The sequence below is a fragment of the Hyperolius riggenbachi genome, chromosome 5 (genome assembly GCF_040937935.1).
Source record: "Hyperolius riggenbachi isolate aHypRig1 chromosome 5, aHypRig1.pri, whole genome shotgun sequence".
Lineage (NCBI taxonomy): Eukaryota > Metazoa > Chordata > Amphibia > Anura > Hyperoliidae > Hyperolius > Hyperolius riggenbachi.
In genome coordinates, this window is record NC_090650.1 from 45,045,024 (window position 1) to 45,064,262 (window position 19,239).

The 19,239-nt window shown below is 42.4% G+C and overlaps 1 protein-coding gene across 4 annotated transcripts in view; it reads left to right on the plus strand.

Annotated features, from left to right (window-relative positions):
• Nucleotides 1-19,239, plus strand: part of MALRD1 (MAM and LDL receptor class A domain containing 1) — a 407,541-nt gene that overhangs the window by 302,512 nt on the left and 85,790 nt on the right. For all 4 annotated transcript variants that reach the window (XM_068235591.1, XM_068235589.1, XM_068235590.1 and 1 more), the window contains one exon: nt 15,235-15,392. In XM_068235591.1, coding sequence (XP_068091692.1) covers nt 15,235-15,392 — 158 coding nt within the window. The remainder of the gene's footprint in view (nt 1-15,234; nt 15,393-19,239) is intronic.

Here is a 19,239-nt window from a genome sequence, read left to right on the forward strand (position 1 = left end):
CTATTAACACCAAAATTGCTACATATGTTAAGGAGAGGGTACAAGGTACAGAGTACATGTTAAAGTGTGGGAACCAGTCAAAAAAACAATTTTCCAAAAATACCTTGTAGTTTTTGAGAAAATAGATTTTAAAAAATTTAAAAATGCCAAGAAAAATGGTTTTTAAACTCAGAAAAATGACAGTTTAAAAAACGTTTTTCTTTGCCTTTTTTTTAAAATCGATTTTATTAAAAACTGCAAGGACTTATGGGGGCTTTGCTATTAAAAGCTAAAGTTGGCACAACATTAAGCGAAATTACTCGAAACTATTACATATGGAATTAATTATGATTTTCTATGAAATTTCGATGCATAATTGCACATTTTTATGCAAAACTTTGCATTTGCGAAAATTTGGGCCCACCTCTGTTAGGGACTTTGCTGTACATGGCCATGTCACTAACTGCACTCACACAACCTAATCCCTGCCATATGCATAGTCTAATGTCCTAGTATAGTCTTAAGGTGCACACACGACTTCAACTATTTATAAGGATCAATCTCGGTCCTTGGGCAATAGTGCAGGCATTGAGCTTAATGCAGATATTGTGTCACAATCTCCACCATTCTCTTCACCTTCAGGGCTCTTTCACACTGCAGGCGTTTTCTTACTGTTTTCACCGGCGTGCGTTTTTTAAAAACGCCCTCTGAACACTTGTGCAATTAATGTCTATGAGAAGGTTCATATCAGTGTGGGTCGTGCGCAAATCCAGGGCTGTGGAGTCGGAGTCGGAGTCGTGGAGTCGGAGTCGTGGAGTCGGGCAATTTTGGGTGCCTGGAGTCGGAGTCGGAGTCGAGGAAAAATGCACCGACTCCGACTCCGACTCCTAATGAATTTGTAACTGTAATTAAAATAGAAAATATGATAAAATGTTCTATTTCTCAGATAAGTCATTAAAAATAATGTAAATATACAGTATATATATACAGTAATAGCTGTGCTTAGTCTACAAAAATGAAATAAACCAATCAAAATTAGTTACTTGTGCTGCTTCAATAAAGCAGTCCCCGTATTTTTAAAGTCAGATATACATATCTGATTGTGACTGTATATATGATGTGTACACAGGAATCTCTTATATATACTAAATAACATCTATGCTGTAAGAATAAAGCCTGATGTGTAGCTGTGTCACTAATAGAGATGGTCAACGAGATGGAAATAATTCTGCATTGATGCTGATTTATGCAAATGTATGCACTCCCTTTGCTGATGAAATCAAATAATTTGATATGTTATTAAAATTTGGTTTGGTGACTACAAATTAAAGGGAAACTGAGACGGATGAAAAGTAAAGTTTTATACATACCTGGGGCTTCCTCCAGCCCCCTTCAGGCTAATCAGTCCCTCGCTGTCTTCCACCACCCGGATCTTCTGCTATGAGTCGTGGTAATTCAGCCAGTCAGCGCTGTCCGGCCGCATGCCGCTCCCACAGCCAGGAACATTCTGTACCTGCGCAATAGTGCTGCACAGGTGTAGTATGCTCCTGGCGGCGGAGTGTGTGCATGCGCACTACGCCTCACTGGCTCAAGTACCTGGACTCATAGCAGAAGATCCAGGTGGTGGAGGAGGACAACGAGGGACTGATTATCCTGAAGGCGGCTGGAGGAAGCCCCAGGTATGTATAAAACTTTAATTTCATCTGTCTCAGGTTTACTTTGTTACACAGTAGTACTATACTCTACATATGCACTCCCCACAGAGCTGCAGGGAATCCACTGAGAATGCTGTGCACATTGAACACAGAGGTGTTGTCTGTTTACAATCTCCTCATTCCCCTGCAGAGTACCTGCACATCATTCTTACATGTACCCACACTTACATTGCCTAGGGCCTGATAGATGTTCTTTGTTCCGGTTTGTACCTTTTACAAGTACTCTTACCAAGGACTAGTTTTAGTCTAAAGGGAATAAATATAGTAGTCTACATATCCTTCTCAGTTCAGTTGTCTTGTAAAATTCCTAAGCGTTGGCAGTTAAGAGACGAATTTCATGTTACATACTTTTAATCAACAAAATTGTAATATGCAAATTAGAGGAGTCGGAGTAGTGGAGTCGGAGTCAGTGGAATCCTAAACTGAGGAGTCGGAGTCGGAGTCGGTGGATTTTTGGACCGACTCCACAGCCCTGCGCAAATCGGTGTGCGGACCATTTTCAGGGCGATTCCACCTCAATGGAAGAGGTAGGAAAAATGCAAAACACTTACAAAATCGCTTTGTGCACCGATTGCGTTCGCGTTTTCAAGAATAAATATATTGTATTTATTATTTTCCGGTCAAAGAGTTCACTGCCTGACTTGTGTCAGGGAGTGAATGAAAAAAACACTCTGAAAAAAGCTCTTAGAAAAGCGCTTTTAACAAAAACGCATTACCCACTCAAGCGCCTGGAAAAGGGAAAAAAAATTTCCTCAACAAAAAGGCCAACGCGGATGGACACGCGAACAGAACGCAATGTAAATAAAGCCTCAGTGAAGTCCTTGCTTGAACAGAAGACTGAAGGCGTCTAAATGACGTTGGTCCAGGACTTGAGCGGGCAAGATACAGAATCTGAGACTGAGGAAACCAATGAAAAACCTGCAAGCTAAACAGAGAAGGAGCCCAGAAACCAGGTCAAGGCTCAATACCAGAGTTCAGATAAAATGTCCAACCAGAGATGAAACTAGAAATAAAACAGGAGTATAGTGGTAGTAGCAGAAGTCAAGACCATTGGTAAGTAGTTTATGCCCTGCAAAGCACGGCTAAACCTCAAAAGCTCCCGTTATCCAAATGTAGTTAAGGGTCAGGCAGAAGTCGTAAGAATAATCAGTTGGAGTCATCCCCAGCAGCTTACCTCTAGAAACTAGCAACTATCACAGATGTGGAAATTAAACAGGAAGCTACCTGCTGCGATGTTCACTTCTATCACCCTCCTATTCCCTCCTTTTAAGGGGAATGGGGCGGAAAAGAGGAGGGAGTAGGAGAGTGACATCACATCACTGAACACCACAGCAAAACTGCCCCTTCCTGTCTAAAAATTTTACTTTAGCTAAAAGTTGGGTTTTTCAAGGGCTGATTATGGGAACCAAGGGAACTAGGAAAAGAACGGCCTATGCACAGAGGAGGTGTGTGGATCCAGTGTGAACATACAGTACTACTGTACTTACCAGCTCCGGTCTGGTGTGCTTTAAACTGAATGCCACTGCTCATATATATCACTTCTAAATTTGTATTTGTGTACTGTTCTCAGATTGGGCTTTCAATGGAAGGGTTCTATATTTGATATCTAGATGCTTCTGGGTTCATTCTAGTCCATGCCGTACTTTTGGTAGCTGGTTATTTTACACTGTGCCGTATTCCAAGAAGTAAAATTGAACGCTGATGATTAAGCTTGAAAAGGAAGAGAAAACATTGCAAATCGCCGGGAAAACATGAAAAGAAAAGAAATGGCTTCTCCCACAATGCACCGGGGTCAATGTCACCGCATTATCAAGCTAATTGTAAATTGTCCTTCAAAGGATTACCTCGCTTTGAAGTTAGGAGCGTCGAAAATACAAAAGAAGGCAGGACTGATTTTAAATGAAGGAATATATTGGCTTATTGAAGTATGCCGTTTATAGAGCCAACATGGCATGTACAACTTGGAAATACATTTGAATAATTTAGCGACTAAATAGACTTCAAATCTGAGGTCTCAATCAGTGCTGGACAGCTTTGTGAAGGGAGTGTTCTCTTCTAATTAAATTGGAAATGTTAACATGGGTCTTGGAAACACTAATACCGCGTACATGTTTTTGTGCCGCCGGTGATCTGGGCCCGAATGCGGTATTTTACCAACCTAAATTATTTTACAAAACTGCCCTTAATGAACTGGGGCCAAAGTATGAACTATGTTTTTTGTTTTTGATTCAATGTGCTTTTAAAATGTTTTACTTATAACAGTTTATACAATACTGTAACATTTAACAGATATTGTATACTGTGCGGGGCACCGAGGGGGGGGGCACATTTTACACAGGAGGAACAGTGCGTGTTCCTCCTTCCTCCCATTTTGGCGCGCCGCATCGTCGATCGGGCATGCTCTGTCCACTCTAATCAAAGTGGATGATCGACTGGACACCACGTCGTCTAATGTATGGCCACCTAAGTCTCAATTTTCCCTCACCGGCTCGCTTTAAATGCAAATTATTCTAAGTCCTTTTAACTCCAATGGGAGAAATATGTCGATTTATAATTGTCTGTAGAAAATGTATGGTATTTTTTTTTATAAAATAGCAGTTAAAAAAAAATAGATTCTATTCATTGAGTTTCCCCCACAATGCCTTTGACCTCCCATTCCTCATTAAATTGTTTACCATTCCTCCATGGCATGACTGGAGGAGGATAGAGGACGACTGCACCCATGTGTGGAACATTCTTACCGTCATGTTGCTATTATTTCCTATTTTTCGTAGTCGGTTTTTTAGAATATTTGAGGATCTTGAGTTGGCAAAGATAAAGCTGTACCAAAACATATTATATAATATGCCTCCTGTTCCAAAGTTTAGTGCAATAAAAAAATGAAACAGTGATTGATTAATTGGATTTAAAATACACCTTGTTCTAGAACTTAATCCAAAGAGAAAAAAGGACACCAAGAGCCCAATATAGTGTAGTATGTAAAGTGATTATTATAGTATGTATAAGTATGTAGTATGTAGTATATGTATATAGTATGTAGTATGTAAAGTGAACGGGTATTAGAAAGTAAGTAAACAATACACTCACAAACCAGGGTCACCGTAGAGGTAACCAATGGAAATGCAGGTGAAGAGATTAGACCTGTCCTCACTCAGGATTAAGATGTCACTCTCTGTAGGTCAGAAGAATAAGGGTATAGACCTCTCCACCAGGGGTGGACACAGGTATTGCAGAAGGAGAACAGAGGCACCAACAGGATAAAATATGCTAAAATCTTTAAAATTTCAAGGGAAGAAGCGGTGGACTTACCTCCCTGAAGTAGACATGAAACTGTTGATTTTCAAACAAATAAATTTATTCACATACTCCAAAATACAAAGCAACATGTTTCGCAGGTATATTCCTGCCTCCTCAGGCAATAATAGGGAGGAGTATACAACAGTGTAGTCTCGTGAAAGTAATTTTATTTGGTCGCATGCGCCGCCTGTAGTAACAGAGGTACCGATGACGTCATGACGCTCAGCGCTCCGTGGTCTTGGACCTGGAAACAGCTTGGGTGATGGACGCTTCTGCATTGTGTTAAGGGGAAAGTTTATTGGATGGCATATTCCACCTAATAACTATTATCACCGCTCGTCCCGCCGAGTGGGCGGGGGGCGATTCACCTTATGCAGATATGTTGGCCTGTGATTTATTACAGGGCAGTTTATATTTCACCGCCTCCTTTTTTGTCATTTGCATAGTATGGGCTGCAGTCTCCTACCAGGTCCGCTCTAGGACCCTGCCCACACTGGGCAGGTGTATTTAAAGGTGTGTGTCTCACTGTCATTTATGGCTACAAGCAGTTTGATAAAGGTTTTTTGAACCGAAACAGCAGTCTGTCACTGCTGCCACTGGGTGCTATTAAAGAGCTATTATTTGTTTGGAGTCATGTTCATTCACAGACAGGCACTTTGGTGGGCTCATGGAACACATGTTCCCGTTCACCAATCTCCCAAATATAAGTTCCATCGTGAATAAGCAGCCGGACGGTGCGCGCTCCCGTGGCTGATTGACAGGCTATACCGGTACGTCTTGTTTGAATTAGCAGCACACTAACTGCATACAAGTTCAGTTTGAATTAACAGGTTAAAACACACCTGAAGTGTGCATAAGGTTAAAAAAATAATAATAGTAGATCACAAGTGTAGTAACCCCACTGCTCATTGTCTTTTGGGGTAACCCACATTCCCTGTTTCCAAGCAGCATCTCCTACAGCCTTTCAGATGTTCACTGAAGCAGTAAACAATGGATTCTGAACTGTGCATATGTGAGTTCTGAACCGTACATGTGCAGTAAAAGGAAGCGCTTGTGCACTTCTTTTTTTCATGTATGAGTGCTTGGCCAGACCAGGTTATTTGACCAAAGGCACCTGTCAGATCTTAAAGGAACATTAAATGGCAAGGACCCCAAAGAGAACAAGCAGCCAGGGATGGGCACCAGCAGGTAATCTAGCCGAGCATTTGCTTAATTCATATTTTTTTCCCTACTTCAGGGGTACTTTAAATATGTTAAAATTTTTTCTATCATGTAGCTAGCCTAGTGCTAGCTACATGATGCCCCCCTCCCTGCGGCGTACCTCCCACACCTCCGATCCCCGCTGACGCGCTTGTCCATAAGGAAATCCCGTTCTGAACGGGATTTCCTTTAGGGCTTCACCCGTCGCCATGGCGACAATTGCGATGACGTCACTGATGTCATTGACGTCGTGACGTAAGAGGTAGTCCCGATCCACCCCTCAACGCTGCCTGGCACTGATTGGCCAGGCTGCGCACGGGGTCTTGGGGGGGGGGGCCCTCTAACGCGGCGGATAGCAGCAAATCGGCGGTGAGTGGTGGCGATCAGTGTGTACACTCAGCTAGCAAAGTGCTAGCTGCGTGCAACAAAAAAAAAATTGATAAATCAGCCCACCAGGGCCTCAGAAATCCTTGGCGGCGGGCTACCGAGTCAAGTAAGTTTAATCATACCACAACCAGTTAGACAAATTTCCTGGGATTTGTATGGTAATCTGACCAAAACTGATCAAATGTTCTACCCTATAGTCTTTTGCGGTGCTCAGTTTCCAAACCATCTGATGATAATGATCATTGATCAGCCCATAAAAATAACTTATTACAGTAGTTAGCAATCATTTCAGGCAGCTTTTTTTTCATATCATTTGATTTTATTGAAGAAAAGAGAATGCCTCCACATACAATAAAAATTACAAGTCCCATCATAGGACTCATTACTCCGCCCCCTCTTCTCTCCATATTTTATCATAGAAAATCAATCAATCAATCAATCATCAAAGAAAAAATACAAGAATAAACACAAAAACAAAAACTCCTCCTCTCCTCTCTCCCCCTCCACACACATACATACATTCAAGTCTTCACCAGACTAAAATAAACCACCAAAAAACTTCCTGTCCTATAAACTACAATATAACCCCCAGTCCCGATATTATATCAGAAATCCCACCTTGAGACTCCTCCCCTACATCTCCACCATATTCCCATATTCTGCTGTATCTTGAAACTTCAACAATTTCTCCCACTTATCATTAAAGGCCTGCAACTTATCCTGCTGAAGAGCAATCTGATTCTCAATACTCTTCTACACATTAACTTTGCCTAATCACTCTCTAATGGTAGGAGGATTAGGGACATCTCCACTTAATTGGAATCAAACGTTTAGCAGCTATCAACAATTGGGGAACAATCGATCTCTTATAACTACCAATAGACTTTAACGTATCATGCAACTACACTTTAGATGGATCCCAATCGATACACTCCTCACTTAGGGCCCAATTCCACTGGCGTGGAAACCGCGCCGAATCCGCAGTTTCTCCGCAGGCAAATTGCGCTGGGAAACACTGTCATAGGGATGAATAGCACCGCCGGCCGAATCGTATGCGCTAGCAATTCGGCCCGACTTTTCCATCCGAAGTTGTGCAGTACCCGCAGACCCGGAAGTGCTGCTGCGCGTCTCGCGGACGCATGCAGCACAAGTGGAAACGGGCCCTTAACCAGTGATGAGTGAAAATGCAAAAATTATTTACGCCGAATTTTCGCCGAAAAAAGTACTAATTTCTTTTCGACAGGCAAATTTTCGATCGAATATGTTCGCGTTAATTTTCGCCTAATGTCCGTTATTTTCACGTTAAAATCGTAGTTCAACGCGTACGTATTTCCACGTAGTCGAAGTACCGCTATGCGAAGCTTCGCCCGCTACGTATGTATGTATTGCGAAGTCAACTACGCGTGCGGTAACTGTATATGATCTATACGGATCATTGCGCAGAAATATTATTGCCCTTCTATATGTATACAATTCCGCATTGGAAGGTGGAATGTACGCATGTATTAGTTCACCCATGCGCATATTTAGCGGATTATTGCGGACATTTTTCTGCATAAGGGCATAAGCGTCCGCATACAGCGAAGTTTCTGTAATTTTCGCTGCTAGTCGAAAACGCAAATATTTCTGAAGATTTTCGTGAAAATTCGCCGAATTCGAAAACGGGATTTTTGATGCCCTTAACCTGCCAATACAATCTAATACATTCTCCCAAAACCAAGAAATTATAGGACATTCCCACACCAGATGTATTAATGTGCCCTTCGCCCCACAACCTCTCCAACATCTGTCACTTACACCAGGATATATAGAAGCCAGTTCTATACCTTCTAGTCAGCAATTTAAAATGAACTTCCTTAATTTTAGAATTAACAGAAGTAGCTTGGGCCAAAACACAGAATTTACTTTTTTGAGAATTTCAGGCAGCTTTTATAAAAATGATCGAAACAGCCGAAATCTGATAGCTTTCAACAAATAGGGTACAGCTAACTTTCAAACAAACCTGAACTGAAAAATCAAAATCAAAATAAACATACACACATCATACTTACCTCCCGTGTAGTCTGCTCATCCATCAGTTTTTCCTCTCCCGCATTCTGTTTGTCCACTGTGTTTGATAGACCTCGCCATCCTCCATTTTAAAATGGTGGTAACAGCTTTCAGGTCAGCACTCTGTTATACTGCAATATCTGTCCACTGGAGCCATAGGGAAACATGGACATAACTTTGCACATTAGTTGTCCTTTCAGTTTTAACTGACAGCACCTGATGTAATGAAAGACAGCCCTAAGGCTTACATTTCTGACTAGATCTAGTCATAACTGCAAGGAATTGTTACAGTGGAGGAAAGAATTATTTGACCCCTCACTGAACGACAACCTCCTTCCCTCTGCCAGGAAACTGAAAATGGGTCGTGGATGGGTGTTCCAGCACAACAATGACCCAAAACATACAGCAAAGGCAACAAAGGAGTGGCTCAAGAAGAAGCACATTAAGGTCATGGAGTGGCCTGGTCAGTCTCCAGACCGTAATCCAATAGAAAACCTATGGAGGGAGCTCAAGCTCAGAGTTGCACAGAGACAGCCTCGAAACATTAGGGATTTAGAGATGATCTGCAGGAGTGGACCAACATTCCTCCTAAAATGTGTGCAAACTTGGTCATCAATTACAAGAAACGTTTGACCTCTGTGCTTGCAAACAAGGGTTTTTCCACTAAGTATTAAGTCTTTTATTGTTAGAGGGTTCAAAAACTTATTTCACTCAATGAAATGCAAATCAGTTGCTATCTTTTATTTAAGGTTATTTTTTCGATTTTCCTTTTGATGTGCTATCTGCCACTGTTAAAATAAACCTACCATTGAAATGATACTGTTCTGAGACTTTTCATTTCTTTGTCATTGGACAAACTTACAAAATCAGTGAGGGGGTCAAATAATTATTTCCTCCACTGTAGCTTCTGAGATGAACTGACAGCGAAGTAAGTGTGTAATATTAATTTGCAGGTACATCATGTGTTTATTTTACCTATTTTTACTTGGTTCAGTCTCCCTTTAAGGCCTCTTTCACAGTGGGACGTTAAAGTCGCAACGTTATAAAAAATTATAACGCAGACTAACGCACAGCAATACAAAGTCTGTGCGACATTCACAGTGCACACGTTGCGTTGTGTGTAACGTGTAGCAATATTTAGAAAGTGCTGCATGCTGTGCGTTTAGCAATAAATCAGCTGTATTATGTGTGTTGCACATGCTCAGTAATGTTTTTTTTATAAATAGAACGCATGCGCCGTTTTTGTTCCATCAGTATGCAACGAAAACGGCGCACCAAGAGACACATAATGCAGTGCTAAATAACGTCCAATTTTATAACCTACATGCGCTGCGTCAGGGGTACGTTTTGCAACTTTAACGTCGCATCAAACGCAATGTCTCACTGTGCAGGAGATCGCGCGCAGGCCACTCGGGAGACTTAGACAGCGAAACTGCCGTCTAATAAGGTAGTACAGTGCTGCGATCAGCAGCAGCGCTGTACTGGGGACAGCCGTGTGACACGGCTGTCCCCCTGGGACATTAGAGAGCGATCGCCTCTCATAGGCAGAAGCCTATGACAGCCGATCGCCATGATTGGCTGGCTACGGGGAGGGAGGGTGTTGATATAATAAAAATATCAATATTTATTATAAAAAATAAAGCAATAAATATTTATTAAAAAAAAAACAAAACACTGGGGGGACGATCAGACCCCACCAACAGAGAGCTCTGGTGGGGGGGGGGGGATCACTTGTGTGCTGTGTTGTACGGCCCTGCAGCTTGGCCTTAAAGCTGCAGTGGCCTGTTTAACTAAAAATGGCCTGTTCACTAGGGGGTTTAACACTGCGGTCCTCAAGTGGTTAATTATCCATTTTAAATTATGATCAAATTTGTCAAAAAATCAAATGTGAATTTTCACATCCTTAAAGGGAACCTGGAGTGAATAAAATTATTTAAAATAAACACACGACGTAGCTGAAAATGAATATTACATACAAACGGTATATGCAAAAAGGGCATTGGGAAAAAAGGGCGCATGGTGTAAAAGATAAGCAGTAATAGTGTTTATAAAAATATTGTGTTGTATTTCGTTTACAAATAATGTTTTACAAATTAAAAAACATTTAATAATGTGTATGAAATCGCAAATTGTAAAAACAATAATCTTCCCTGTTTTAAAAGTGAAACTTATAATTACGTTGTTAAAAAAACAACAATTAAGGTGGCCATACACTGGCCCGATTCGCGGTTGTTTCGACAGCAGATTCGATCCTGGGATCGAATCTGCTGCCAATCGTTCGCGCTAAACGCACCTGTCGATCCGATTTCCTCCCGAAATCGGATCGGTCCGTCGATCGCGCCGTGCGGGAAATTACCCTCGATCGCTCGCGGGTAGGGAGCTCGTCGCTAGCGGCGGCCGATCCGATCAGGTATACATTACCTGACGCTGGCTCCCAGGCGTCTTCTCCGCATCTTTTCCGCATCTTCTACGCGCTGCACCCGCTCCATCCCGGCGTTTCCTGTCACTGCAGTGACCAGGAAGCTCTATTTGAACTTCCTGGTCACGGAGTGACACAGGAAGCGCCAGGATGGAGCGGGTGCAGCGTGGAGAAGATGCGGAGAAGATGCCCGCGAGCCAGCGTCAGGTAATGTATGCGTGGGGGGGGGACAGGCGGCAGCGGCGGCTCCACAGATTGTGATCGGTTTCAGGCTGAAATCGATTCACAATCTGTTTGCAGTAAAGGCAGCCATACGATCCCTCTCTGATCAGATTCGATCAGATAGGGATCTGTCAGCTGGTCGATCTAATGGCAAAACGACCAGTGTATGGCTACCTTTAGGGCTCGATTCACAAAGCGGTGATAACCCAGTTATCACGCCTAAAAGACTTTAGGCGTGATAACCATTACACCACGCTGGTGAAAAGCCCCTTATCATGTCTAGTTTAGGCGTGATAAGTTTAGGCGTGATAAGTTTAGATAAGTTTAGATCGTGCGCAAAGTCCTGCGTGCAAAGCAGCGCCATTAAACTCTATGCAACGTTTTGCGTGCACCAGACTTTGCTAGCTCAAAACTTTTGATCAGCTGTGCACTGCGGTGCTATAGTTATCACACCTAAACTTATCACTCCTAAACTTATCACGCCTAAACTGAGTTTAGGTGTGATAAGGGGCTTTTCACCAGCGTGCTAAAAGCAAGCCCTATATGTTTAATCAGGGAACACCAAGAGCCCCAATAGTGTAATTCGTACTGGACAAGGTGGCAATAAGTTTGTATTGCTAGATACTCACAAGTCAGGGTCACCAGCAGGCAACCACTGTAAAGGCAGGTGGGGAGATTGTCCTGACCCCACTCAGGATTAAGAAGTTGCTCTCTGTAGACAGGAAGAAAGGGTAGCAACCCTCCACCAAAGGTGGACTCAAAATTGTATACAATGAACAGAGGCGCCAAAAGTATAAGATTAGATTAAATGAGCTTAAAAACCAACTTAAATGGCAAAATTGAAGGAGGAAGTGGTGGTCTTACCTCCCTCAAGCAGACACGACAACGACTGCGATTCAGACAGTCAAACACATTTATTAGAAACTCCAAAAAGAAATGCAACGCGTTTCACAGGTTCAACCCCGCTTCATCAGGCAATATAAGGAGGAGTATCAAACAATCTGCACAAGGATTCAAATTAAGCGCCTCTGTTTTTGGATTCAAATTAAGCGCCTCTGTCTTTTTGGAATTCCTAATAAATGTGTTTGACTGTCTGAATCGCAGTCGTTGTCGTGTCTGCTTGAGGGAGGTAAGACCACCATTTCCTCCTTCAATTTTGCCATTTAAGTTGTTTTTTAAGCTCATTTAATCTAATCTTATACTTTTGGCGCCTCTGTTCATTGTATACTATATGTTTAATCGTTATAATTGTATATTATTGCAGGAACAGATCTTTTGCAGATACTGATCTTTTTGAATGTGTACAACATCTGTGTGTGCAGCATCTTGCAAAGATGTTTATCTGATGTGGAGTTCAGCTCCATAGAAAAGACTGTGTAGAGTATGGCTCTCATACTACATGGAAGGTGGTAAAATTGGTCTAAGATCTTTCATTTATCTTTCAAGTGAGTACACACCATAAGACTCCCCTGGTGGTGCCTCACCCTAAAACCCCTTAGTGATCGCTTTCATGTGTGGAGAATAATGTTTTACAAATAGTGACTGTAAAAAATATATTACAATTTACGTTACGTACTGATCGCTTTATTTTGTGAATAATAATGTTTTACAAACTGTAAGGGATAACATTTTAAATAATGTTTTAGTTAAATTCGATAAATATGTTTAGTATTTTTGTAAACGTTATTCATCACGGGCGCATTTTGTAAACTTAAATCAACACAAGCGCCGTTAGAAAACATTAAAAATCTCCGGGCGCCGTTTGAAAACGTTAATAATCTCTGGCGCCCTTTTTTCCTGTTCGGCACCCATAAAACGATATTTATTATGGGAGTGAATGGCGGCGCCCTTTTTGTCCACTTACCTCACCCAAATTTCCTGCTTCCCTAACCTCACCGTCAGTTCCTCTCAGAAGCTCACCATATTCTTCTTACAGTGATCTCTTCCAGTTCTGACAATATTTTGTCAGAACTGAAATATACCAGTTGCTGTCAGTTATATATCAGCAGCTGTCAGTTACAACTGAATGTGCAAGGTAATGTCCATGTTTCCCTATGGCTCAAGTGGGTGATGTTACAGTTTAACATTGTGCTGACCAGAAAGCTGTTAGGGGGTAATGGCCATTTTCAAAACAGAGGATGGAGAATTCCATTGATCACAGTGGACAAATGGGACGCAGGAGAGGAGTAAGAGATTGAGGAGTAGACTACACAGGAGGTAAGTATGGTTATTTTGACTTTTTATTTTCGGTTCAAGTTCTCTTTAACAATCTTCTAATTAATTTAAATTTTCTAAAAAAAAATCACCACAAGTAGACAAGTTACATTGCTTAATTAAACAATCTTTTATTTGTAACATTTGTCACAACTCATTTTAATTGAACTGTTAATTATTCTGATCAGATTGTTTAATCTGTTTAATAAAGATTGCACTGTGTATGCACATATGAAATATGTTCCCCTTCCTGTACATTCTATTGTTTCCAATATTGAGCAATGTAACAGAGCTGCATGCTCTGAACAATGGAAAGTCCTGTATACTATGTTGAAAAAGCAAAGGGGTTTTTAGCTCTAGGCAAGTTAGGCAACTGCCTGCTGGAGAGAGATTAAAAACCCCATTTACAGTTTTCTTTATGGCCCTATATACAGTAGCTGTTGAATACACAAGAGAAGATGTGGGATGGAATTGTGGTCCAGTGTTCTCCGCAGGCTCGTTTAGCCGGTTGCACCACCCGGCTATTTTTGGTGAGCACCCGGCTGTTATCGGCTTGCTTCCTCATCCTCCTCCTATGCCGTAAGCAAAGAACCGCTGGCCCTGCATTCCCCCATGACGCACCACCCGGCTGGAAAAAAATTCTGGGGAGAACACTAAGTATTGTATAAACATCACATAAGTTATGCCTTATCATTTAGTCAGTCCTTGATCACAGTGACTACATTTGCAATTGTTGTACTAAATATGTCATTTTTAAAATAGTTTTAGGCAGTCTGGTTCAGTAATGAAACTAGAGGGAAGCAGCCCCTGTGATCACATGGGGGCCCAGAGCAGTGAGGGGGCCCCTACTACTACTACTCCACTCCCTCTGATAAAGGGATCCACCCTTCAGATTAGGTGTTTTTGTGGCTTCACGTGTTATGTATGTGAAGATTACGATGTCCACACTTGTTTTATGACCCATGCAAGATGGGCCCCCAGGCTGCAAGGGTCACCAGGGGTAGGCAATATGGGGCCCATCACTGAGGAGGGGGGACCCATGATTTCTAGTTATGCCCCTGCTCTGGTTCATCATATTTAGCTCGGTACATAATTACTAGGGATGGTTGGAAATGTTCATTTCCGATTCTGCAGAAATTCCGATTTACGTCAATTTCACGGATTTCCGATCGGTTTCCGATTTCCGAGTAGTGTATTTTTTGGTCATTTTTTGTATTCTCTGATTGGCCAAATACTTTCGCGTTGACTCTGCATTCTCTGATTGGTCCATTGCTTCAGAGTTCTGTGATTGGGTTAAAATTACCGAGTTGTGGTAATGCAGTATTTCCGAGTAGTGGGTTGTTGTTTTTTTTTACATTTTTTTGCAATCTCTGATTGGCCAAATACTTTCAAGTTGTTTCTGCAGTCTCTGATTGGTCCATTGATATTGAGTTCTGTGACTGGCTTAAAATTATCGAATTGCAGTAATCCAGTATTTTTACCAAAATCCGATTTCCGAGTTCCGATTGGAAATTCAGATTTCTGATCGGAAATTTGGAAATTTCAATTCCGCGAAATCCGAATGAGCATCCCTAATTATTACACGTCAATAGTAACAGAGAGGGGGTGACAGTGAGTGCCATGTCTTGCCTAGGGCACCATAAAGGCCAGAAACGGCCCTGGGGAAAGTGTATGTACCAAAAATGTACATGAACAAAATTACATTTTTTGTTGTTGTTGATTTCATGGCCAGTTCTATTTTTCATTGTTTAGGTAATGGGAGACTGTTCCTTTATGCCAATACATCCAATCAGAAAGCTGGAGACACTGCAAGAATTGTAACCAGCAGCCTCCTCCCTGTCACGTATGAAACCTGCAGAGTGCGGTTTTGGTATTACATATATGGGCCTCTGCAGTCGGCAATTCTGAAGGTGAGAAATGCAGAACTTATGTAAGTGTCCTAATGCATAATAACTATTACAAGGAACCCAAGGTGTGAGACCTGTAAAGTTCAGACACTAATGCATGCAAAATCTGAAAACCATTGGGTTGTTTCCACCTAAGGAGTGTTTTTGCACACATTAGTGTTCGGGGCGGGGGGGGGGGGGGGGGGGGGTTGGCGGGAGAGGGGGGGGGAAATGCAGCCTGCAGCAATTTTTCACATGACATCTATGTTTTTCCATAGCATAGCACCGCCTCCCACCCCGCAAGGGTGCCTCAGATACACACTTTAGCATTAAGCATCAGTAGAGGGAGGTCTTAGGATTAGGCATCGGTAGAGGGAGGTTTTAAGATTAGGCATCAGTAGAGGGAGGTCTTAGGGTTAGACAATAGGCATCAGTAGAGGGAGGTTTTAGGATTAGGCATCAGTAGAGGGAAGTGTTACGGTTAGGCATTGGTAGAGGGAGGTCTTAGGGTTAGGCATCAGTAGAGGGAGGTCTTAGGGTTGGGCATCAGTAGAGGGAGGTTTTAGGATTAGGCATTGGTGGAGGGAAGTCTTAGGGTTAGGCATCGGTAGAGGGAGGTCTTAGGCTTAGGCCCCATTTACACTTAAAGTGGACCCAAATTAAAAATACAAGATTTCAGAAATAAAATCTATTTTCTAAATTATAATAATAAATAGCAGCCTTTTTTTCAGCTGCATGATGACAAATATAAAATATTTTACATTTAATGGAGGAACCCTTCCCTTCCTTTCATATTGCCGAGACAGAATCCGGCAAAATGCTGGAGTAGGTGGTGTCTGGCAATGGAGGAATTGCTAATGGCTGCCACCTGTATAACCCTAGTTATGGAAAGAGGAGGGTTAATAGCAGGCACTGAAATGCTCATAGGCTTGAAGGAGTGTTTATTTATCTTTGTATGTGTCAGAGTGGTGCAACTAAATATTTTGAATTAAAAAAATGTTTGGTTTAGGTCCGCTTTAATCAGTTGCTCTCAGTTATAACTGAAAGGACAACTGATTTTCAAATTAATGCCCCTGTTTCCTAATGGCTCAGTTCACACTATATGCATTTTAACTAAAAAGATTTTTCATAATGCACTGCTATGAAAAAGAAAAAAAAAAAGTGTACCAACTGATTAAGTGTAAATGGGGTCTTAGGCATCATCAGTAGAAAGCGGTCTTAGGGTTAGGCATTGGTAGAAAGAGGTGTTAGGGTTAGGCATCGATAGAGGGAGGGTTCTGTGTGAGAGTAGAGTTAGGTTAGGAAATAGTAAAATATCAGTAAGGATTACCAATATTTTACTATTGGAATTAAAGAGAAACCGTGACCAAGAATTGAACTTCATCCCAATCAGTTGGTGATACCCCCTTTCCCACGAGAAATCTATTTCTTTTCTTAAACAGATCATTTGCGTGGGGGGGAGGAAAGTTTAGGCATTAGGAAGGGGTTTTGCGGCGAGGGGGGCAATTAAGGTTAGGCATTAGGAAGGGGGATTGTGGCGGGGGGGCAGTTAAGTTTAGGCAATAGGAAGGGGGTTTGCGCATTGGGGGGCAGTTAAGTTTAGGTGTTAGGAAGGGGGTTTGCATGAAGAATAGTTAAGGGTAAGTGTCAGGAAGGGGGGGTTTAAGGTTAGGCATCAGGGAGGGGTTAGGGTTAGGCATTGGAGGGGGATGCGGTCTGTGAAAGTAAGGTTAGGTTAGCTTTAGCTATATTCCAGCTCCTCAAAGTTCCTAGCGCATTTATTTCATGTACGTGTGGGGATTCCCTTTAGGTACTAGAACTTAAACACTTTCAAGAGAGACTTTAACCGAGGATTGAACTTCATTCCAGTCAGTAGATGATACCCTCTTTTCCAAGAGAAATCTTTTCCTTTTATCAAATAGATCATCAGGGGGGGTCGTTTGGCTGATATTGTAAGGAAACCCCTCCCACAGTGTGATGTCAGGACCATTGTATTTATAAAGCGCCAACATATTACGCAGTGCTGCACAATAGATAAATGGGTTAACATACAAGGTAGGACATACAGGGAACTCACAACAAAACAAGATCATGCAAATGATTTGATAACAGTCCAGTGTCATAGGTCAGAATAGAGACTGTTCTAGTCCACAAGAGGGGGGACTGACAGTAAGATTGCTTAATCAATCTAGAAACACTAGGGAGGAAGGCCATGCCAGAGGCTTACAATCTGAAATGGTGGGGGTGGATTAGTTGGGGCCCCCAACAGCTCTGGGCGCTCCCTGCAACCACAGGCAGGGTCAGATTCACCATAAAGCACTGTAGGCAGGGCCGGATTTGTACTTCTTACCGCCCAAGGCCGACTATTACCAGCCGCCCCAACCAAAACCATATCCTACCACCTCTCTCCACACACACACACACGAAAAATTTTGGGCCGCTGGTGTCCACTATTGTGGCTAGTGCCGAGGTCTCCATGGCAACGTGAAGTGAATCAATCACGTCACACGGGGGAACTGGTCAGTCAAGCGATCTACAGGTGATGGGCGTGGTGGGAGCCGTCCACCACACACACATTGTCAAAAGTGGTTCACAATTGGACATTGGGTGGGGTCAGCAACACGTAAAAGTAAGTCCTGTACCCACTGCTGTCTCCAGGGTAACCACGCTGGCCAATCAATAATTAAGGAATGGGTACTGTCAGGAACCGACCCGCGGCACGCCTGCGTATGCGGTTCCCGACTGCGGGTTTGACCAGATCAAGCGGGGAGCAGCCTTATTTAAGCTACCAAACAAGGCTGTGACCCCCCAGAACACTTCTCACTGCCACCACTAGCGGTTCGCTAGACACGTCCCCTCAGCTGTCGAGGGCTAAACACGCAATCTGCGTTTTCGTATTTGGGTCAGCTTTGCGCTTAGGCCGAATACGAGAACGCCACGCACCCACACACAGTTGCAATCTTACACTGTAATGAAGCAAAACCACTAACAGTCGTTCCGAAGGATACTGTTAGCCACTCTGCTGTCGCTACTCGCATTGGCGTTTTTCGTACGTTGGGTCAGCTGCGCGCTTTAGGCCAACGTATGACAAATGCCCCCACACACAATGCAATTACAATTTCATATGGTAGTGTTGCTCAAGCGTACAAATAGGCATGGACTATACACAGTTGCACTTCAATCTCTTCTAGGCTATGAGTGTTAGTTTAGCACAGCAGAAGTCAAGCTTATTAAATAATAATTTAATATTCCAGAAAAACATGGAACAATGCAGAACAGAATATATACAAAAGATTACAAAAAAAACAAAGTAAAAAAGTTACAAAATTAAGAGTTACAAAGATACACACCAAGCAATTTGCTTACCAAAAATACAGGAATCCAGATAGAAGTACCTTGGACTTTTGTGGACGGACACAATTCTGGTTAGACCAGGAGTCCACTAGCTTGGGCCAGGAGACCGGCTGCCACTACCGTCAGAAGAGAACTGATTTGAGGTAGCTGTCCCCTGGTTTTTATAATGAAATATTCGCCTCGAGGCTGTAAGCCTGTGTGGACGGAGGGAAGCTAGATTTAATTACATCCTCAGTCATAATTGGATTTCCAGAGATCCAACATCCACTATAGTACACACACCCAACAAAAGACTTCCTTAGCCCAATTTCCCCAGGTTACAATGTCTATACATCAAGAGATTGTTAAGTGAGGCTTTTCAACTCCACCAATAATTCAATTTCCACAGGTAGAAAATGGTATCAAAAGGACTTCACCCCTTCAATAATTTCCAGTAGGCTGTGAAATACATTTCAAACATTCAGGTGTCAGCTTCCCCCTGCCCCCAAGACTCTAGCAGGCTTGCCTTGTATAATGG